We start from the raw sequence: 23,959 nt of genomic DNA, 5'->3' as shown, positions 1-23,959 counted from the left end.
AAGTGGGGACATAACTGAATTTCCTATTCACCAGAGACAATCCAATATGAGAAACACATTCATAAGAAACTAGGATTTATAACTTATTTTGCTAGAACCACTCATTAATTGTTATTTGGCATGTGTGTGTTTGCCTTTTTCTTTTTTTTTGTTGTTTTTTAGCAAGTATGTGCATTCCACTGTGACTCCCTTTTCAGCCTTTGTGGACAACGCTGCTATCTTTCTACTTTGTTCTGTTGTGTCTTGGTATTTTTGTGGATCCAATCTAAAAATCTCAAGGATAATCATAAGCAGAACTTCAGCACAGTCTGTATATATTCCTTCCATATGTGGAAAATCATGTTTGCATGGGTTCAGTCAACTCAGTAGCTAATCCTGAAGAATTCTGTGGGATGGCTCATTGTTCTGAGGACCTCTTATTTGCTAGAGAGCATGTGAAACATCTTTGCTCTACATAAATAAGTCATTACATTAGATTGCCATTAAAATGAATTCCATCGTTTAAAATACCTAATTGTGCTGTTTTCTCTAGAGATTTTGTATTTTTACTGACTAATTAATTTTGTTGTTTTAAATCATGATTTCTATTTCAGAAATTTTCTGTAATGATAACCGCTTTTATATCTGTATTGAATATAAAAGTTTTAAAGATAAAGCTGTTATCCTTTGTAGAAGGTAAAGAAAATGAACTAATCTTTTGAGAGGCACTCTGCAAATTAAGCAATCTGTTACAACAATCTGTAGGTGAATCACCATTTATGGAAGTACTTTATGACATTGTTAATTCCGTGTTGCTTTATGCAATTTTCCTATGCAAGCAAGAAATTGGAGGGGAGTGGAATTACTCAGTCACATTATGGAGGTAAACATGACGTGACTTCTGGCAAGTTAGCACAGCACTTAGCATCTCTGAAAAGTTTCACTATTATGTTACTTGGCATCTACTCTGAGCTAAAGAGATATAAAACATCTAGGAAGAACAGAAGCTTATCAAATAGTTTCTAAGCGCACTTTAAGAGGAAGCGTTATCAATGTCTTGTCAATGCCACACTTTAATAATATTGCTGTAAGCTGGGAGAAGTCATTGTGCCTCATTTCTTATATGCATGCATATATATGTATGCATGCGTATATTTTTCTAGTGGAATTTAAGTTATGTTAAGGTTCAGAAATACAAGCATCATGAAGTGGAAAAAAGCAGAGCGCAGGGGGACAAAGGTCAGTGGAATAGCTTTTTATGAAGCACCATCACTATGCTAGGACTCTTCTGCCTGGAAAGAAATGGCTCAGAGAGACTCTGGTACAAGTCAGAAGATGACAAATGGCATGGAGAAGGTGAATATGATGTAATTGCTCACCCTCTCTTCCAGTGCAGACGCTGAAGGGTATCAAATGAAACAAGGACATTTTGGATTTTAAACTATGAAAGGAAGGGCTTTTTTCATGTAGTGTGTAACTAACCTGCAGAAGGCCTTGCTGCAGGATGTCATGGATGCCAGAGGCTTAAATCGGTTCACAGAAGACTTGGACAAATCTGTGGAAGCGTGGTCAGTTAAGGGCTGTTAAATGCAAAGACTCGATCTCTGGTTCAGAAAGTCCCTGGAAGCCCTGTTTGCTGCAGTCCCTGAGAGTTCTGGAAAAATGTGGTTTAGTGCTTTCCCAGTGCTTACATTATTTCTTAGACATCTGCTTTCAACCCTGTTTGGAGGCAGGGTGAACCCTTTGATTTGACCTACTACAGCCAACTGCTGCATGCTGCAGGAATTTAGCAGCATGATTTGCGACTCTTTCCTGGACTTGACGGTTAGCTTTTCTTGGTGGTATTCCCGACGGGTAAATACTGACACAAGAACATTGTCGGGTGCTCGTAAGATATTTGTAGGCATTTTGTTAGGGTCACACAGATTTTAAGTGAGATTTTAATTTAAGATACCATTACCATTTCTTCATATCTCATAGTAACATTCATACTCAAAAAGTAATTTCATATAGAGGACTGTGTGAAAAGAAAATTGGTTTTGATAGAAAGAGAAATGTTGCAGGGAAAAACCCTTGACATAAATAGCTGAGGGGGCAAGGCAGCATTCTGGTGGGGGAAGGGGTGGAAAATGTGGTCATTTCCATCTGCCTCCTTTCATTGTGGGATTGGCATCACTTAGGAAAGTAATTTTAACCTTATGGCTACTTTAATTTCCTGTTCTGTAAATTGGTAGCTGCTTAACTTCCCAGCTTAGTGAACAGTGATTTTAGTTGTACCTCAGGCATCTTCTGAAAACTGGCTGTGGAAGTACCAAAGAATTCTCAGTAGTCTTGTGCATCTGGAAAAAAAAAAGGGGCGGGGGGGCAGTGATAGGGATTTAAAATCTATCTGATACTGAATATTTTCAGAAAACAAGTATTTTGTACTTCCTTTTTATACCTTTGGGGAAGTCTCTCCAAGTGTAATAGATGACCTAGTCTGCTCTGCTAGAGTCTACTGTTACTGTCGGACGTGAAAGGTGCACCATTCTCTTTCCATTTTGCATTTTTCTCAGTCAGAAAACCAGATAATAACAAACCTGCCACTAACAGGGCTTACAAATAATTTCTGAAGTGGGCTGCGTTCTTCCGTTAACAGGCAAGATTTGCCTATATTCCAGTTTGAATGCTTGGTAGGTAATAATATGTTGACCAAAGTCTTCTGAAAATAAACTCGTTCAGTAAAACAAATGAGAAAAGATTATTATGGTCTTGAATAAAACAAAAAATACTTCTGATGTGCATGCCTTCTGGACACATGCAAATAACAAATCTACAAAAGAGAGTAAACTGTTAGATATGTATTTTTCTCACCTTGTTTCATTTTCTGAATCTTTTTTTACTATAAAGTCAAAGTTGACTTGCCAAACATATTTAAAGGATTTATTCAGTGAAACTTACGGGCCTAAATCATTATGAAGTTTTCCCAAAAACCAGCATATCATGGAAATACTGGTGAGACACGACAGTTTTGTAGTAGCTATTTGAAGATACATGTACATGCAGAGTTAGATATATTTTTAAGGAGTATCCTTAAGGGTGGCAGCAATACATGCAAATTTGAGATTTTTAGCTGCACAGTCAGATGCATTGGTACAGATGATAGCATCCTGATGATACAGATAATCCTTTTCCAGTAATAGGAACTTGGCAACTTCAATATAAATAAAACTAATACATCAGAGTCACTACCAAATGCCTCAGTCTGCTGCTAAATTAATTTGCATTTCATTTGTGAAGGTACGGCAGAAATTCTGTCCTTCGTAAAACTGTTATCCATTCAGACTTGAACTCTTTGAGCTTTGATATTTCATGTGGCTTTTATTTAGAATTTTTGTTTCATGACCAACTAGTGTTCACTATTAGTTTCTGATAAGCAATAATAACAGCTTTGACAGAGTCAGCAGTAATGAAGTCCTTAAACTTTAGGCCAAGTAGCTTCCTTCTTAGTGAAGCAACATTCTTCCAAGTCTTCTAATCGGTCTTGAACAACATTACATTGTTTTAAAGTATTGTTATAAATTCATTAAAAAGTAATATTGCCTAAGCAAGATTTACACCACTGACTGTTCAAACTGTCTCTGTTTCTGTTAGTTCAGTCTACCTCAGTATTTTCTGTGCTAACTACTTTAAAAAAATTCCTTAGACTGTTTAAAAAACAACTTCGCGTTTGAAGTTGATCATAGCTTCAACTTGAATGACTATGTGATAGTCCATGTATTGTTAAGCACATTTAAAATCTTGATTTTGTTTCGTGTTCCTTACAGGTGCATTCTGCTCCCTCTCTTGGGAATGAAGCCCCCTCAGCAGAGCCTCTTCCTGCTCGTAGATTCGGTTGACGAGGGCTGTAACGTTTCCGAGGGTGAACAGACTTCTACGAGTTTATCTGGAACAATAGCGGAGCTTTTAGCTGGCCACTTTGAATTCTTCCCTCCCTGGCTGCTGCTCCTGTGTTCTGCCCGCAAGCAGAGTAAAGCTGTTACAAAAATGTTTACAGGTGAGTACAGAGCACAGGACGTGTTTGTTACCTGCGTCTGTAACTAGGACGTAGTATTTACAAGACCCTTGGTGATGGCTGAAAGCACTGATGCATGCTTAGTTCTAAAAAATGACAATCATAAAACTGGTAATTCTAAAAAACACACATTCCAGTTTACTGAGGACTATAGAAAGCTTAAGTCAGCCAAGTATTTTAGACGTGAATTATGTCTTTGCCGTACATCTGCAAAGAATGTGGCTGCTTTGAGTTTTCCTCTTGCTTTGCTAGTTTTATAGAGCTTTGATACAGTGTAGGTGATGTGTAGGTACGTAAGTATGTCAGCTGCGTACACCCATTCCTTACAACCTCAAAAGATGGTTTTTTTCATCTCCCATTAAAATCTCTCCCCTTATTTTCAGAAAGCGGGGAATAATCTTTGAAGGTGGAACTTGAGAGGGGAACAATGTAGATGTGGATTCTTGGAGTATACTTCTGGCAAAAGTTGCACAGTAAAAAAATTCTTTACAGTTTCTTCATCCAGGTTTTACTATATCATGAGAACATTTCTTCAGTACAGTGACATTGTTACTGGAAGTTCTCTGAAATTTAATAAAGGGCAATATCTAGACTGGATTCCAAGCCTATATATAAAGCCTGTGTGTATTAAGGACACAATTAGGACAAAAATGTGATTATAGAACATAGAGCCATAGGCTTGCTCGTTTCCACAGTAGCAAAAGGTCAATGGAATAATTGCATTTTGGAATGGAGTACTGTATTAATCAGTGACAGACATGAAGATTGGTATTTGGGAGTATGTGAGAACTAAAGGAAACTTCAGGGTAGCTTCACAGGGCTCCTTTGGATGTTCATATGGGAATAGTTTTGTCAAAGCTTGGCTGATTAGATATGTTGTCATTGCCAAAAAAACAGACAAAACTTTCTTCAGAGCTGTTTTATTCATTTCCATTGAATCATATAATGTTTCAGACTAGTCCTAAAAAATGGCTGTTGTCTTCTAAGTATGTTTCCAGATGGAATTCCTGACAGGAAAAATCAGCAGAACTAATGGATATGCCTTTAAAATAAATTTAATTTGAATGAGTTAATTTCTCATTTCCACAGAGAATGACTTGATGAATAGCATAAAGGAAGTTGGCTTGTGATATTATAAACCCATCTTCACTGTGTAAAAGGTACAGTAAAGAAGGAATGAATCCCAAAATAATTGGATACAAATTGGGAAGAAATTTTAGAGTCTATTTGGAGGAAGTGGTGTTGTATCCACTATGAAAGAAAATTGTGACATTACAACCAATGTGACAGCTGCCCGCTTAATACACTGTAAGATGACTTTCCTGTTTACAACCAATATTGAAGTTTGTGCAAGGTGTAGTGAGGATGTGAGGAGCATGACTGAAGCTTCTGTTAACTTCAGATACATTGCAACTTTGTGTTGTAAAACTTGAGATAATGTTGATTTCTTTTCTGGTTCTAGCCTGAAAAGGATGGACTATCATTAACATGTCTACTGGGGCAAACTCTTCTCCTCTGTTGTGATATTTGAATGTTTACTTTTAGGCCAGCCAATTTATAAAGCTATTTAATTGGTCAGCAAGCAGAATTCAAGATCAACAATAAGTATTTTTTGCACTCGTGACTGAAGAAATAAATGGTGTATAATGTGTGCTGCACTCTGGGACGCTATTGTACTGAACTTCTAATACTTCTAATTTCCCAGCAAATAAATGTTTGCAACCATAACAATAATATATTCACTGAACATTTTCTTCAAATATGTTTCTATAATTTGGAACCAAAAAAAATCATCAGTTTCACTGTAACTTAGTAAAATAGATTGGAATCCTTTTAGGATTATTTTAGGAAAATGTGTCCCATCTGTAGTTTTTTTCTGCTAATTTAGAGTATGATATTAAATATATATTAACCAATATTAATTTGTTTACAATTGGTTTATCTCAGTTTTCACTTAAAATTTTAATGCCGTGAAAACTTCTTTCAGATATCTGCTGAAATGAGAGCTAAACATATTTGTCAGAAAGTCTCATCAGTGACTGGGACTAGAATTGCTGCAGCGGCCTGGTCCCGATGATGCTCTTTTTTCGGTGTCCAGTACAGATGAGAGTTCTGCAGGCACCTTCCTAGCCAAAAATAGTGATGGTGTGGAAGAAGGAGTCCAGTCTTTCTCATCTGCTGTCATCTTGCCACTGCCAGTGGTGAATACATCATCCCTACCACTCTCAGAATGAGAAAAGGAGGAGAGGTGTTTATTCTGGTCCTCTTTTCTTCCTTCACTTTTGTTGGTGACTTACTTATGAAAGTTGAATAGTTGTGCCTGCATCTGCTGCAGCTTGTGTTCTGGACCCTTCTGTATTCCCAGATTCTGTAGTAGCTCAATGTGCTACAGATTTTTCTCCTTGCGCAGATTCTCAGCTTTCATTAATATTAAAAAAAAAAAAAAAAAAAAAAAAGGTTTTGCCTCTTGTGGCTGCAGAGACAACCTCAAAAATATGAACCAAATGTGAAATGATGCCTGCATGAGTCTGCGGTCACCCTCCACAGTGAGCAAAAGCCAGCCAATTGAGGAAAAAAAGGAGGGGAATAGATAATACATGTTATCCTGCCTTCTCCTGCATGTGCACTGTCACCAACTGCCACATCATTCCTGTTTGTTTCTTTTATGGACTTTTTCCCTAAACTTAACAATTCTTTGTCTGGCACCCATAATTATCCATACTATCTCCCACATCATCATTTGCTGTCATTTGGCTACAAGTATGGACAGTCAAGCAGCTACATTAAACACAGTCTTTCCAATCTTTGCATTATAATGTTAGAAACAGTTTCCTTGTATTTCTAAATAAATGAAAAAACCCTCTAACCTGAAAGTGCCACAGAACATAGAATTTTAATTTTTGTTGTGCTTCAGCTAATTAGCAAATAAAAATGCTGCTTCTAAAATGAGGCTAAACCTTGAAAGCATAGCAGTTGTTCTTACAAAACTAAATTCCTTTCTTAAAGATTCATCATATTAGTTTAAAAACTTCAGGCATTTTAAAAACAGGCAATTTTGTTTAGGTGAGTTTGAGTGAAAAGCAGATAATTTCTCACTAACAGCATAAAGGTAAATAGACAAAAGTGCATATGTACAAATGCTCTATTTATTGGTTTAAAGAGGCTTTTTTAAATAGACATTTACTTAATTGCTTCTTTTTTGCTACACACATAAATCAAATACCCGTGGCATCTAGCTTGATTATACCCCTCAATTAAACACCGACATTCTTCATCGAAAGAATTCCTTCCCATGCGTGAGGCATGAGTGCACCAGTGTGGTACAACCCATGAAGATGTCACATCTCGGGGAACCATAGTTTCCATAAAGCTATTGTTAAATGCTGGAAAGATACTGGAAACTACAATAAAAAGAATCAAAAGTGGACATGAAAGGGTTCAGTTTAGTCTCGGAGGCAGCTTAAGCTCCATTCACCCACTTACCCATAGGCAAAAGCAGACAATGTGTCATTTGTTTTTCACTCTTCCTTTTATCTATGATAAAGTTCCAGACAGCCAGATATTAGTAAGAGCTGATATTTATCCAAACTTTTTCTGGATTAGAAATCTTGCGATCATAAGCCTTTCTTGTATTTCTGCTATTTGCTGGTTCTGGTCTGAATAGATGTGGAGGGTTGTTTTTCTTGTAGCCTTGCCTAAAATTAAAAAATAAGCAAAAATGTGAAAGCTTTAGAGAAAGATGGTAAAAATCACAAGCCAGCTTCTCTGCGCCCAGAAAACTCATACTGTTTGGTAACTGAAGCTACTCGGGTAGTCATATTGCTTAATCCCCAAATCAAATCAGATGCCTGATTTGAAACTGAACCTTTTCTCATTAGCTGCCATTCCAGAAAATAAATGGCATGAGACCACTTCAGGAGAGATTGCTTCAAAAAAGAAAATCTAAGTTGTCCTCTAATTTTTCATTGTAGGTTGGAATTTATTTTGGTAGTTTCATGTTACTTTAAAGTCTTTATGGGAGTTGGATTTTTACTTATAAAAGATAATTTTTATATATTTATGTAGTTGTAAAATTTACTTCTAAAATATTAAGGCTTTGAAAAAGTTTATTTGTTGGTTTGGTTCGGTTTTGGGAAAAGAAAATATTTAGAAGGCTTGGGAAATAAACTGGGAGCTTTTAATCAGTGTTTCCTTTGTTCTCATTACCACTGTCTTCTGATAACCACTTTGAAAACATGAATTTCAGGGAATTTCATATTTCCTAGTAAAAAGTGTGAATTTTGAACTTCTTTGCTTTGTAATTGAAGAGGGAAGACTAAATTGTTTTAAATGGTCTGTTACCTGTAAATCTAACTAAACAAACTTCTGTGCAATGACATGGACCAGTGAGAGCAGCAGATTTCAGCCACAGTGTCTCTTAGCTTCTGGGGTAGATGCAGTGAAATTTGTTATGCATAGTGTACCGCAAACGCACTAAAAGATAAGTGTCCAGCTTGAGTTTTCAGGTGCATTTTGCTCTGCTGGATACACTACTCTTTTTGAGCAGGTGTGCGTACACAGCCATAGAAATACCTAATTTAATACATGCTTAGATCAGCAGTGTAAATTATTAATGCCAAAACACTGCCATGTTATTAATCATTTAGATCACTTTAAACTTAACAATTCAGTTAAATGAAATATATTAAAATGTATTTACAACTTTTGTAATTTACTTATGTAAATGTTTTTAAAGATATGAAAGTAGAAGGATATTTTTAAATATTTACTGGAACATTCTAGTTAATAGCTTATTTTTTCTTATTAAAATTTGAAAAGTTTTGTACTGTAAAAGTATTTATATAGCCAAGATATTTTTTTTCTGGTTTTTTTTTTCCCTTTGAATGACCCTAGATCTTGCCAAGAAGTACATTTGGAACTGATTTGTTTACAGAACTGCCAGGAATTTAATAAATCAGGAAAATCCATATTGGAGCTCCCATTGGGTTGAAAGTGATGCGTTGTAAGAAAAATTTTAACAATGCAAAAAGCAGGGTCGTGGGACTGCAAGTTCTGTCTACTGCACTCCTGTTTTGCTGAGCTTAAGTAGTTCATGGGAATGCATCTGAAACAAAATGAGCTTTCTCTTAATGTTTTGGTAGTTCTCGTCCATGAAAGTGACTTATTGTATCTGCTAGGGTTGAAAAGCAAGTTTGCAGGTTCTTTGTTTGGAAATGTAAAATGACCTTATTTAGATAGATGTTTGGGCAAAAAACCATGGCTTTGTTTTCATCCTTCAAGCTAGCAACAAGGATTTGAGATTTAAAAAAAAAAAAAGAATTCTATCTAGAAGGCCTTTCTTGAGTTATTTGCTTATTATAGTATGGCATGGTGGAGTGGTTAAAATTAACAACCTAGGTCTGTTCAAAAGTCTGTTACAATGGCACTGTGTTAATCCCAGCCCTTTAAGAGCATATCATCCCTGGCATGTATGAAGATCTGTATGAGTGTAGTGTACTTCTTGCTATACAAACTTGTCTTCAGATACGATAGATAGGATCTCATTAACAAGGGTTATTTGGAAATATTGCAAAAGAAACAATTTTTAACTTCTGTGAACGTACAGCCAATCAAATTGTTTAAATTACTGACTTCTGGAATATTCACTGCTCTGAAGTCTTCTGAAATTTATTTGCTTGGCTGAAGTGCTTAGACATTTGGTGTGTCTCAGGTAAGTACAGAGTAGGGCAATGTTTTTAACCCTGATACGGAACAAAGTAATGATACAGCCTCATTTTAAGGGCAAAAAACCCCAAACCCAAACACACAAACCCTTCCTTTTTTTTAGTTTTTTTGGAGGGCTTGTTTTTTTTTAATCACATCCAAAACGGCTTTGTTCACTTTCCCACCCATTTTGGGAAGCAAAATGAAAATTGGTATTCAAAGAACGTTGCAAGATAAGCAAGAGGCTTCTGCTTTTGAAGCATACATGCAGGGAGGGGACTGAGACGCTTAAACAGTTATCACACTGCAAGTTTTCGTGTGAAGGCTAGAAGTCAAGGGAGGTGAAGTGTAGTCATTAGTCAGGCAACACTGAACATTAGCTGAAATCTCAGGATTGCTGTCATGTGAGTCAAATCAGGGGTTTTCTTATTGGGGGGAAATGAAATCAACTACTGTAAAAACTGAAAAAAACACTTGAGTAATTTAAAAATAACTTACACATGCAGATAGATATTGGAAGGAAGGATGTGGGCATGGGATTAATGTGAGAGATTGGGGATGTTGTAAGCAGAGTCATTTATGACTAAACACATTGAGAAGGAGTTTGCAGAGCTCTGTAACTCTTCTCATTCAGCCAGCTGCCCCATACAAATCTGTACTAGGAGAAGCAGAGAGGTTCAAAGAACCAGAAGGTGAGTGACTGCTGTGGTTGCATTTGCTCTGAATTGAGCAAAACAGAGCTGTTCCCTGCACACACGAGACAACCAAAGGGATGCTTGTGTCTAATTACAGCTCTGTGTATGCATACAACTGTGAATGTGTGCACCAAGCAATGCCCTGTTTTTAATGCCTTTGTTTTCACTTCTGTATCTTCTGAAGGATCATAACCTAGAAACAGCCTTTCACTTGAAGTGGAAGCTTGAGATCTGCAGCATTGCAGGGCACTGTCTCTTCAAGTTTCTTATTTGGCTTACATGCAAGAATTAAGGGCTTTACAAAGTTACATACAGACTATTTTAATCAAATGGATAGTAAATGGATGAATTATGCCATTCTGGAGGTCAGGTTAGGAGATTACTTGAGGTTGTGACAAATTATGGTGGGTAAAGATGTTTCTGTGTGTCTCTTGAGAGCAAAAAATAAAAGCCTCTGTGGAATGGAGCAAGGTCCCCTCAAAATAATTATTTTCTGCCTCCTGCCCTTCTCATTCAAAAATTTTCCAGTAGACAACCTTAATAGTGTAGTCTTAGCCTGAGAAGCAACTGTGCAAAAGTGTCCTATCCAGTGATTTTATTTTGGGGAGAAGTATGACTTTGTTTTAGGTATTCTGTTGATTTAGTTCCATTAGATTCATAATGCTACCGTAATTAATTAAGGGAAGCAGAAATATTACAGTAACACTGCCATAGTTTGCCTCTCATTTCTAATCTGTTGTGTTTGTACAATGCTCATGGAGACTAAACAATTAACAGAGCGAGCTTATTGTGACATTCAGAACCTCTGCTGAAGGCACTCGGGAACAAAAAACAGCTCTGTTATCAGGCTGAATTCTCAGTCAGAACAAGCTCACAGGCGGAGCAGTTTGATCCACAGAATGTTTAAATATAATAAAAACATAGATCTGAAAGTAACATTCTTCAGAGCCTCACTTAAAATTATTTGTTCCATGGAGATGGGGCCAAAATGACGTTGAAGGCGTTGCTCTATGGTTGCCTTTCCTTCAATGTAATTTGGAGGTTAGTAACTGCTTTGGTTTGAAAAGCAAAGTTGGGGGGGGTTTATGACTAGCTGAGCTGACTGTAAGGCAATGTGTGCAATCTGCTGCACTGGAGTAAGAGATTACAGCCTGTCCCTGGAGAAGCGAGGTACAGTTCTGGCCTAAAACACAGTAGTTTAAGCTGTTGTGTCTGTGACCTCTGCGGTTTTCCCATAGCTTCTGGAAAAGTAGTGTTCAAACAATGTAATGTGTCATTAATCAAAGAGGGTTGGTCTCAAATGCTTAACTTTGCACTACCTAAGCAAATGTTTTAAATGACAGAGATAGCCGTGTAGTCCATACAATTATATCTTCATTCCGCCTCATTTTTGAGAGCCTTATGGCCACTGAGGTTGCCCTAGGGACGTGCTGCGTGCTAAGAATAGCGTTCGTTGCTTGGGGGTGATGCTGGTGTATGTGTATGTGTGTAGGGAGGAGATGTACACAGATGCACATATGAAATAATTTCCCTTTTTCCTCTAAAGAGTAAACACGTTGGAAAAACAATGAGATCATATGCCTATGAGAAAACCTGTTTCCTTATATAATGAGTCACCTACCAAAGAACCAGAGTATTTATCTAAAACTTAGTCCTTACTTGAAAAAAGTCGGTAATTTTCAGTGCACAGAGGTGTAAAGCTATTTAAAACTGGTTTTGAGTGTCTCTTTCTCCTATATCTTAAAAGCTTTTAAAAGAAACTAAGGTGATCATGTTACAGCGATTTATGTACATTTTGTCATCCATATGCACCAGGTGTGAATAACCTCTTCTATAATTATACTAATATAATAGTTGTCTTAATCTAAATAGCTGAAAATTATTTGGAATTCCATTGTTAACCACATTGGAGAAGGGGTTATTCCTTTAATAGTATAATAATACTTAATAATCTTATTTTGGTTGCAGTTCTGGTGGTTTTTGCTTAGGTGTTTAGTATTGTCCAAGGTAGACACACAATGCCTGATTCAAAGAGATTTTAAAAATTTTCTTCATTAGTAACATGAATTTCTTCTTACAGTAGATGATGATAAAAATTCATCTATTATCAAAGTTGTCTCTGTTATTATTATTAATTTACATTCACTGTGTGTATACACAAAATGTATTATTATGGGTGTTCCCTACACAGAAATGTCTGTCTTAGATATTATTTTTTTTTAACATTCAGTTAAGCGAAACTAGATCAGAAAGAATAATAACTTTCTTTCCTTTTAATAGGTTTTCGAAAAATAAGTCTGGATGATCTGCGAAAGGCTTATATTGTGAAAGATGTGCAACAATATATTCTGCATCGTTTAGATCAGGAAGAAGCACTGAGACAACACCTCACAAAAGAAACTGCAGAAATGCTGAATCAGCTTCACATCAAAAGCAGCGGTTGCTTTTTGTATCTGGAACGTGTCCTAGATGGAGTTGTGGAGAATTTTATTATGTTACGAGAGATCCGTGATATTCCAGGAACGTTAAATGGCCTGTACCTTTGGCTCTGTCAGAGACTTTTTGTGAGAAAACAATTTGCAAAAGTCCAGCCTATTCTTAATGTAATTCTTGCAGCATGTAGGCCGTTAACCACAACAGAATTGTATCATGCAGTGTGGACCAAAAATATGACATTGACGATGGAAGACTTTCAACGCAAATTGGATGTCCTGTCAAAAGTCCTTATTGATGGACTTGGAAATACGAAAATCTTGTTTCACTACAGTTTTGCAGAGTGGTTGCTAGATGTAAAGCACTGTACGCAGAAATACTTGTGTAATGCAGCAGAGGGACACAGAATGCTGGCAATGAGTTACACTTGCCGAGCAAAGGATTTAACACCATTAGAAGCTCAAGAGTTTGCATTGCATCTAATTAATTCAAATTTACAGTTAGAAACGTCAGAGCTGGCTTTATGGATGATATGGAATGGCACACCTGTCAAAGACTCCCTGTCGACCTTAATTCCTAAGGAACAAGAAGTATTACAGCTGCTGGTAAAAGCTGGTGCTCATGTCAACAGTGAAGATGACCGCACGTCTTGCATTGTTCGTCAGGCTCTGGAGAGAGAAGATTCCATTCGCACCTTGTTAGACAATGGAGCATCAGTAAACCAGTGCGATTCCAACGGGAGAACGCTCTTGGCCAACGCAGCGTACAGCGGCAATCTCGATGTCGTTAACTTACTGGTTTCAAGGGGAGCAGATTTAGAGATAGAAGATACTCACGGGCAAACAGCACTTACCTTAGCTGCTCGGCAGGGCCATACCAAGGTTGTCAATTGCTTGATTGGATGTGGCGCTAACGTTAATCACACCGATCACGATGGCTGGACGGCATTGCGATCTGCAGCATGGGGTGGGCACACAGAGGTGGTTTCTGCACTCCTTTACGCTGGAGTCAAAGTGGACTGTGCAGATGCTGATAGTCGAACAGCGCTGAGGGCAGCAGCTTGGGGAGGACATGAAGATATTGTGCTGAATCTGCTTCAACATGGTGCTGAAGTTAATAAAGCCGATAATGAAGGCAGAACAGCTTTGATTGCAGCCGCGTACATGGGGCATAAAGAGATCGTGGAGCACCTGCTGGATCACGGTGCAGAGGTAAACCACGAGGATGTGGATGGAAGGACTGCGCTGTCTGTCGCTGCGCTTTGCGTACCAGCCAGTAAGGGACATGCCTCAGTGGTCAGTCTTCTGATTGACCGTGGGGCTGAAGTTGACCATTGTGATAAAGATGGCATGACTCCACTGCTGGTAGCTGCTTATGAAGGACATGTAGATGTTGTCGATCTACTTCTAGAAGGAGGAGCTGATGTTGATCACACAGACAACAATGGTCGCACGCCACTTCTGGCAGCCGCCTCCATGGGCCACGCTTCAGTTGTAAATACTCTTTTATTTTGGGGTGCAGCTGTTGATAGCATCGATAGTGAAGGGAGAACAGTTCTGAGCATAGCCTCTGCACAAGGCAATGTTGAAGTAGTGCGGACTCTGCTGGACAGGGGGCTAGATGAAAATCATAGAGATGACGCGGGCTGGACACCTTTGCATATGGCAGCTTTTGAAGGTCACAGGTTGATATGTGAAGCTCTTATAGAACAAGGTGCTAGAACAAATGAAATTGATAACGATGGACGTATACCTTTCATATTAGCCGCACAAGAAGGTCACTATGATTGTGTGCAGATATTACTGGAAAATAAATCCAACATTGATCAGAGAGGCTATGATGGGAGAAATGCCCTCCGGGTTGCTGCTTTAGAAGGTCACAGAGATATAGTTGAACTACTGCTCAGCCACGGAGCAGATGTAAACTACAAAGATGCTGATGGCCGGCCAACACTTTATATCTTAGCATTAGAAAACCAGCTTACGATGGCTGAGTACTTTTTAGAAAATGGTGCCAACGTAGAAGCAAGTGATGCTGAAGGAAGAACAGCGCTCCATGTTTCCTGCTGGCAGGGCCATTTGGAGATGGTTCAGGTGCTGATAACATACCATGCTGATGTGAATGCTGCAGATAACGAGAAGAGATCTGCTTTGCAGTCTGCTGCATGGCAAGGTCACATGAAGGTAGTGCAGCTTCTCATTGAGCATGGAGCTCTGGTTGACCATACATGTAACCAAGGTGCTACTGGACTCTGCATTGCAGCCCAAGAAGGGCACATTGATGTTGTCCAAATACTACTGGAGCATGGTGCTGATCCAAATCATGCCGACCAGTTCGGGCGCACTGCTATGCGTGTTGCAGCTAAAAATGGACACTCTCAGATTATTAAATTACTGGAAAAATATGGTGCGTCTACTCTGAACGGTTGCACTCCATCTCCAGTCCACACAATGGAGCAAAAACCCTTACAGTCGGTCTCCTCTAAAATGCAGTCACTAACAATGAAGTCAAATAGTTCAGGCAGTACTGGTGGAGATATGCAGCCTAGTATGCGTGGCTTATCTAATGGGCCTGCTCATGCCTTCAGTTCTCCTTCAGAGTCACCTGATTCTACAGTTGACCGTCAGAAGTCATCTTTATCAAATAATTCCCTGAAAAGTTCCAAAAATTCTTCTCTGCGCACCACGTCGTCGACTGCGACTGCTCAGACGGTGCCCATTGATAGTTTCCACAGCCTGTCATTCACAGAGCAAATACAGCAGCATTCCCTGCCACGCAGCAGAAGTAGGCAGTCTATTGTTTCTCCTTCTTCCACAACTCATTCCCTAAGTCAAAATCATAATTCACCAAGTAGTGAATTTGAATGGAGCCAAGTAAAACCTAGTTTGAAATCCACTAAAGCTAACAAAGGGGGGAAAACGGACAACTCCAGTAAATCTGGGTCAGCTGGAAAAAAAATAAAGCAAAGTAGTTCCTCCCAATCCAAAGTGTTAGAGTATGAAATGACTCAGTTTGACAAACGAGTACCTATTGCCAAATCTGGGACCAGTGTGCCACTTAAATCAATGCCGGCAGAGCCGCAGTGCAAAATTTTGGTCCCGCCAGCTCAGCAAGAAGTTGGTCGATCGCAGCAACAGTTCCTAATTCACCAACAGAGTGGAGAACAGAAGAAGAGAAATGGAATTATGACGAATCCAAATTACCACCTTCAGAGCAATCAGGTTTTTCTCGGTCGGGTTTCTGTCCCACGAACAGTGCAGGATAGAGGCCATCAGGAAGTACTGGAAGGCTATCCTCCCGCAGAGACAGAGCTCAGCCTTAAGCAAGCCTTAAAACTTCAGATTGAAGGTAGCGACCCAAGTTTCAACTACAAGAAGGAAACACCATTGTAAAAGGTAACCCATCCAGTCACAAAGGAGGCGAATGCGTGTATTTCATCACGTGCATTTTAAATACGCTAAAATTACATTTCACTGGTGTTTATCATCATAATTGCTTCCTTAATGAAAACCATGGATGTTAAAATCTTGACCTGCCAAGTATTTGTTTTGCTGTGGTTTAAAAGCATCAACCACAGAGGAATTGGGTCACCGTCGTATTTTCTGTTGAATTCTGATTGCTCAAATCGTACCCCACTGTCCTTGATATGTGACTGAATAAACCAGCAAGTTTCGTGTAGCATTAAATTCGGATTTTCTTTTCAAACATAAGGACAGCTGGGAATTTTAATATGTGATACTTTCAGATACAGTAATTATTTCATTATTTACAGAAGTGCTTTTCAGGAAGCTTCTGAAGATTCTTGTAAGTTACAGGCAACCACTTTTGTGAATTTGGATTTTAAATGTGAAATCTCTAGCATAATTATCTACAAATTAAAAAGTTAAAATGCTACACTAAAGCTTTGATTTTATTTCTGTCACTGTGAAGGTTACAGTACTGTAAAAGAGATGGCATTCCTCAGAGCAAGATTAGAATCTATGTTATGGCACCAATTTTCTGACCATTCTGTAGTTCTTAATCAGTGGAGTTCATATAGATTTCTCACTTTCTCTCCCATACTGAATTTTAACCTGAAAAAGGAATTCTACATAGCTTTTTCAGACCTGAATTGTCAGTGAGTCGGCTAAAACAGAAGCCTTTTTCTCCCTCTTCCTGAGGAGGTTTATCTTTTTTAGGGTATTGAGAATGTGTTAATAATTAATATATTTTCCTATTTGAATTTCAAAGCAGCATCATCTTTATGAAATGTAGGCACATCTGTTATTGCTTATTTGCTTATTTTTTAAAACACATTTTTTGTTTGTGTAAATGCTGTATTTTTGACAGATCAGGCTGCTGCTCCTTAGAACACGAATGTTCTTGCTAGCTGACTCAGTTCTGCTGCAAGTCATCAAAACCTGCAGATTTCTAGGACAATTGCAGGCGGTGCAGAATCCACAAACGGGACATTTTTGGCTGTCAAAAACACATAGGCAGGGCTTTTCCCTGAAAATGGATTTCACTTTAATGGAGTGCATCTCTCTAGATATCGCTGAGGTCTCTTGTGAATTGCAGAGTATTTGAATATTGTGCAGGACTCTTTAAGATGTTTCCTTGGGGTTGGCATTTTGGTTAAATTTAAATATTTGAAACAATACCGTGTTTCAAAAAGCTATATGCTAGAGCCTGAACATTTGTAAAATACAAATATTAGCAAAGGGTCAGATGAGGAGCAGGTGAAAATGGAGAGGCAGGACAACAGGAGCAGGCATAGAGAGGAATAAGCAGGTGAGAGAGAACGGGCCCGAAATGTTCGTAAAAGTCAAAAGGACTTTAGATTCCCACAGTTCTACATCGTGTCGAAACATGAATTAAATTTGTTTTTAATTTTTTTCCTGCCTCCATAAAACATATTAAAATGTATAATTAAGAATTGTATTTCCTAACTCTTACGTACCTGCGCCTGATGTTTGTTGCTTGCTTTCATGTTACACTCATTGTAAATAAATTGTATAGTTCTGACCTAGGACGTCTTGGTTTGACCTAACCTGTCATCAAAAGACTAGTTTTGATGAATTTTCCATCTTTGTTGATTTTAAAGTATAAACAAAGCATGTAAAAAAAATTTGAACATTCCACAGGTAATACTAAAACTCGAATTGGGCTTTGCTTTCTCTGGAACAAATAGTGGGGGTTTTTTGAAAATTCAGGGGGTTTTCTCTGTGAAGTACTTGGTTATGCAAGTAGCTAAGCCTATGAGGTGATGGATAACTAAATAGTTCCTTTTGCTTTTTCTCCAATGGTTTTTCATGGCTTTATTTTAAATATGGAAGTTTAAAGCAATTTTGTGTGGATTATGAATTGCTTGGCGCAGGCTATCATTTACCTCCTCTTGCCAAGTCTCGAGCACAAAAACAGTAATTTCCCTGACCAGTGAATAAATTAGTCACCTGTGGAGAATCACATCAGAAATACTCTACCGGAGCACCTGAGGAATGGCTTTCCTTCCCTGGCTGCCGCTTCTGAGCTCCATTCGGGAAGGTCTCCTGCTGTGGGGACCTTGTAGCTGTTTTGATGGTAGAGAGCACAGGGAATCAATTGTGGGATTTGAGTTAGGCAGAAAATACTTTTCATCACCAGTATGTTGTTGTTTGCTTTTAATTAGAAATGATACAGCTCGTATTACGTGCGTATTACGGAGTATTTCAAAACTTAATGTTTTTATTTTGTACTTTTAGGCCAATTCCATGATGCTATGAACAGAAGCGCTTCTGCTCCGAATGATTTATCAGCTGGCTGGGATGAAAGCATACAATGCTTGTTTAGTCCACCTAGAAATTCAAGAATGTGATTACTACAGTACAGTTACCTTAATTACTGTAATGTGCCTACATTTTCAGGCTGCCTTCTCAGTATAACCCTCTGTGCTTCAAAAATTTATTTTGTGTACTTTGTATTTAATACACAGAATGAGCACTTTTTTTAATTGCAGAAAGATATATGCTGTATTTCCCTGATAACAGCTGAAAATGGAAAGAACAAGGAATTCTGATTTCCTATTCCAGAACGCTTGGTAGAGGTGCATGTGCCACAGTGAACTGTGTATGGAAAGGCAGTGCTTTTTGTATTTATTTTCCTGTGGCTAAAGAAAATAAGCAAACAAGTTTGTCACATTTGCATTGTTGTAATGTATGGTCAGTTCCCTGTGTACTTCAAAAAGTTCTCTCCAGAAATACAAGTCTTGTAACAGTATTTTATAAATACTGTACTTGTGTGTTCTGTTTGTGTAATAGCTGTTCAGTGGTAGCAAAGGCGTCGCGCTGCAACCATCTGCAGTATCTCTGGGATTTTTTAAGAGGCAAAATCCACTGTCTGGTACTTCAGCACCAAATCTGGATGGCAGACTGTGACCACTGAAAGCAATAGGCATATTTGCTCTTGGACACTTGATCTTAAATAGCCTCTGTTATTGTTATGGTAATGAGGTAACTGAATATGGGTATGTTTTAGGTGCTAAAGTAAAAGGTCTGATCCTGCTTTCATGTATAACTTTATATGTTAGAAACAGCTCTTTCTTTTTTCCAAGGTAAAGGACCGTATTGAGAATGTCTAATGGAAAATACAGACACTATGTTAATGAGGCTGAGAGAATATGCAGTGAGAGTACAGTGGAAGAGCAAACGGTTAGTAATACCATTGTCTGCAGAGTACAGAGATTACTGAGTTAGCCCTGTCCTGAGACAATAACTCTTTAAAGCACAAAATTGTATGAATGTGGTTACTGCTTCTGATGGATTAGGTAGAGCCAGCGTGAGTATCTCTGTACCTGGAGTGTGGTTAATCAGCAGTCTGGATAGTCCATTTACGGATAATGGAAAGCTGGTTCCCCATTCTTACAGCAGAAGAATTTTGCTTAGATGAACGAGAGCAAAATCAAGGCCATTGTTGTGAAAGTGAACAGTATGAATTTTTCCTTTGAATGTGCACATCTTACTTGCACAGCTCTGTGAGTGATAAAATGAAACAAGTGGGTTATTTTCTCCTACAAATGCAAGCTATATTCTGCTATTCACCGTTACACAGCCTTGCTCTTTAGAAAATAAGCCTATTTTTGTATGTGAGTATTTCTTCTAAAGGCTTCGGTTTCATCTTTTTCATACTCAAATTCTGATCATTCCACAAATAAGGTGATAGAAAGCTGAGGTTATTTTTCACAGAGGATTAATTAGATGTATGGCTATCCTTAAACTTTGATAAATGGCCCCTGGATGTATATGTAGTGCATATTCTGAGGCACTAAAGGGCTCCGTGTCTTGTTGTTATGATTAACAATCATCAGAACTTTTTTTTTTTAATACCTTGCACCTCCATTCTTATTTGCTTGTTACTAAGTGTAAAAAGAATGTTTTATAGTCAGGCATTCAGCATATAGTAAAATTAGATGTTAAAAGTTGACACACGGCAATATTGATTATTCTGAATGTTTCATGTATTGAATTTCTTGTCCCCGTGGGACAATTATAAAATAAACATAATAGGAGTCTGGCAGAATGGCCTTAAGAGGGTTAGTGGCTCAGTAAAGAGAAAGTACCAAAATGTTCTCAGCAAACTTGTTCTGAACCTCAAGTATAGTACCTTTGCAATACTGTGCAAGAATACAACTTTTCTTAGTTATTAGATGTATGTTTTCTTCTGTAGAAAGGGATCCCTGAATGCCGACATTTTTTCTACTGACCTTGACTATCATTGGGGTTATATTTATTTAATTTTATTGTGTTGTTATTAATTGCACCTTGTGGACAGAGGACGTAAAAGTATGGCCAGTTTCACAAGGGGCCACAACTCATAGATAGCCTGATGGTTTTTGTGTGAAGAATATTTACATTTGAAACAGTTGCTGGGGAAACCTTATATCCAAATCTGCAGAAAGTAGACCTGTTGAAAATGTTTTCAGAATGACAATTCTTACAGATTTTGAATATCACTTTGGAACAGAGCATGAATTGCTTTAAAACATCTACTTTCTCAGAAGGTCTGTGTAATTCCACATTGCTGTTGCGTGTGATTTTTTTAATGTCATCGTTTGTGAGGGTTTTGCATACAAAGAAAAGTTGCTGTTCCCCTTGTTGTTGGCTCTGTTCTGCTCTGCTTTTTCACATCTGTACAATCAAGTGGAGGTGAATGGAGTTGCATAGCTGTGACTCAACACGGTTTCTTCTGGCAGTGTAACAGTTTTCATAACCTAAAATACCTGAATAAAACATGAATCCTGTTTCTCTTCATCCCATTTCACTGGTCCTTCCAAGGTTATCTCCACAAGACGTCTGAAATTCTTGATGGGAGAGCTAGGGAAAAAGACTGTTTCGCAGACACGGATATCAATACTGTATGCATGTGGAAAAACCCTTCAGAAGAGAAATGCATTAAGAGATACAGAGGTACAATTGATGCATTTTTGTCTTCTCTGTGATCAGTGTTGAAAACATTACCATTTATTTAAAAATAAAAAGGTATTTTCCCTCATCAGTTACTCTGCTATGCAAATGTCTGTTATGCTTAATACTCCCCATATGAACTCCTCGGTTAACTTGGTTTGCAGATAGACTGTTTTTCCTGGAGTGGGTTGTAAATAGCCTTTAATGTACATTGAATGAATTTCACATTGTAAAATTTTTATTTTATTCCTTGTATTATATTAAGCAAAAATCCCTGTGTATATGAAAGTGCATAATAAATATATTTGCTTTTCAGCAGACATCTAACTGTTTTAATTTTACTACCTCGTTTCCTGGGACATCTCAGGAAAAGGTTATTATATTTGATTAACTTTTGTGTAGTACTTAATGAAGCACCATGTATGTGTCCAGTAAGGACTCTAGGCTAGCAAAACTGAGACCCCAATGTTAATGCCTGTCACCCTGCTTAGCACTCAGGTGGCCTTTTTCAGATTAATCTGAGTCAACCTTAGCATTTGCAGGAGAAAATTCGCTGCATGTTGTTGTGTTTAAAATGACCATTATATACCATATATATCAGGAGGGCCAATGAATTCAGTATTTCAGTTGCCGTAAGTTCTTTATCACTTCAGATGCTATTTGTCAGTTATCTCTTTGAACAGTGTTTCTCTGTAGTATTTTCAGTTTAAGCAAAAGCTTGCTTACTGATGGTGGCTACTCAGTTTTCTTGAACTTGTTATTACAAAAAGTAGGAGAGAGATGTTTTCCAGTCATTGCAATAGTCCCATTTCCCCCTGTGATCTTGTCTCACTTCTGCTTTAGATTATATACCCATCGTGACTTCTCTGCAGAGAGTTGTTGAGCGTGAAGGAAGAGTGTGGTTGTGCTTTCTGCAGATGATGGTTCAGGTTTACCTCCAGGTATTCTGGTTCACGCTGCTTCCAGCTGTTGGTGCTCATGGGTCGACTGATTTCTAAGGTTAGGAGAATGACAGGCGAAATTGTTGGTAACTGTTGACTTGTTTTCTGTGTATTTCTGTGGTTTCTCACAATAATTATTGACCCTCTTTTGTTAAGTTCTGTATGTCTGAAATAACAAAGTATGAGGTGCATTAGTTCAGTGGCTATTTTTCATCGAAGCAAAGAATCATTCTCACTGAATTAATCTTTGAGTAAGTTATATTACGTTCCAGAGACACCCGTTTTCTTCAGATAATCACTGTAACAATATTTAAATAAAATTATTCAACACCTGTTTTTAATCTCTTATTCTATGGAATATAAACAATCACTTTGGATAATGCTTCACATCTTCCGTGAGATCTTTACAACAATTTGGCATGTGTATTACATGTATTTTCCAATTAGCTGGGACTAGTTGGCACAGTGAACTAAAGCTTTTCAGTTGGAGGCCCTTTGAGAGACTGCAGTGAGAATTTGGCATTGATCTAAATCCTAATCGTTTTATGCTACAAAGAGTCACAGAAATAGGGAATGGGACTGAGAAATCTACTTGGCAAATAATTTTATTAAAGAAGTCTCCAAATTTATATGTAGGTAATATAAACAAATTGACCTTTAGAATGAAAATCTAATTTGCTGGTGTCCCAGAAAGACCTACTGTTCTCACTTCTATTCTTTTAAGTTTGTATTAGACCGGCCAAGTCCCAGAACTACAATTACAGGTAGATTTTAAGCTAGAGAAAAATAATTTCTAATGGACTCCTGTGATAAAATCTCGCGTCTTCAGCAATTTAGTTTGCTTCCTGTAACCATTTCTGATGGATTAAGAACACGGTAAAGGATTTTGTGGTTTGGGACCTTTTTTCATCTCTGTGCCTCATTAGTTCATCTTGGACTCCCCAGTCTGTTCCGTAGTTGCCTTTTGGACCTTGCTCCAGTGTTTGCGTAGGGGACTGCCAGAGCTACAGGAGTTTTCAGCCGTTGCTCTTCTGTCTCCTTGAAAAAACGGGAGATGGGGAGGATGATGCAGGGAACAGCCATGCCAGATGGAGCTAATCAGAAAAATAATGGCCACTTCTTCAAATCTGGGAGGTTTCAAGGAGTTATCTCTGGTTTAATGGTTTCTTTCAGTTGAAGCACTAATTCAGGTTTTCTGTCTGAATCACTAACAGCCCACTGGCAGAAGGGCGTTGGATCTTTAGCTAGAGGGCAGACCACCCAGTGCCACTGGTTGTATGGGGTGGATGTGCATTTCAAGTAAGAGTCGATCTTTGCTGAAGGACTGTATTTACTCAGAACACAGTCTGCTGTTTCGGGGGGAGGAGTAAATTCTTCGTGAGAAACTTTTTGAAGAAAATGGTTTTACAAAGAACCAGTGTGCAACTGGGCTGACTAGCCTGTTTGGGGGGACTAAAATCTTTAGCTTCCAAGTCTACAACTGTGTTCAGATTTGTTCTTACTGCATGTTAGTCTACTACAGAGGTTCTTCTGTTTTACTTGCTGGCCTGTGTTAAATAGGTCAGGTTACAGAAACCCTCATCCCAGTCTGTTTACTATTCCTAAATTTTATTGTTATTTTGTTTTTTAAATGATGATAGGTCACAGAATTAAGATGAGAAATCTGACTCACATAATGTGGCAATCTGCTGCCCCTTAAAGAGTGGTTTTCCAACTGGTCTGCAAAACCCTCATGAT

The 23,959-nt window shown here is 38.1% G+C and overlaps 1 protein-coding gene across 1 annotated transcript in view; it reads left to right on the top strand.

Moving 5' to 3' along the window:
• Positions 1 to 21,369, top strand: part of ANKRD50 (ankyrin repeat domain containing 50) — a 43,391-nt gene extending 22,022 nt beyond the window's left edge. The window contains exons 3-5 of the mRNA XM_049815188.1: positions 3,786 to 4,015; positions 12,712 to 16,259; positions 18,585 to 21,369. Of these exons, the coding sequence (XP_049671145.1) occupies positions 3,786 to 4,015; positions 12,712 to 16,256 (3,775 nt within the window). The 3' untranslated portion in view covers positions 16,257 to 16,259; positions 18,585 to 21,369. The remainder of the gene's footprint in view (positions 1 to 3,785; positions 4,016 to 12,711; positions 16,260 to 18,584) is intronic.
• The last annotated feature ends 2,590 nt before the right edge of the window (positions 21,370 to 23,959 follow it).

This window comes from Accipiter gentilis, chromosome 12 (assembly GCF_929443795.1).
Source record: "Accipiter gentilis chromosome 12, bAccGen1.1, whole genome shotgun sequence".
NCBI classification, from domain to species: Eukaryota; Metazoa; Chordata; class Aves; order Accipitriformes; family Accipitridae; genus Astur; species Astur gentilis.
The sequence above is the reverse complement of the archived record's forward strand: the minus strand, read 5'-3'. Positions and strand labels throughout refer to the sequence as shown.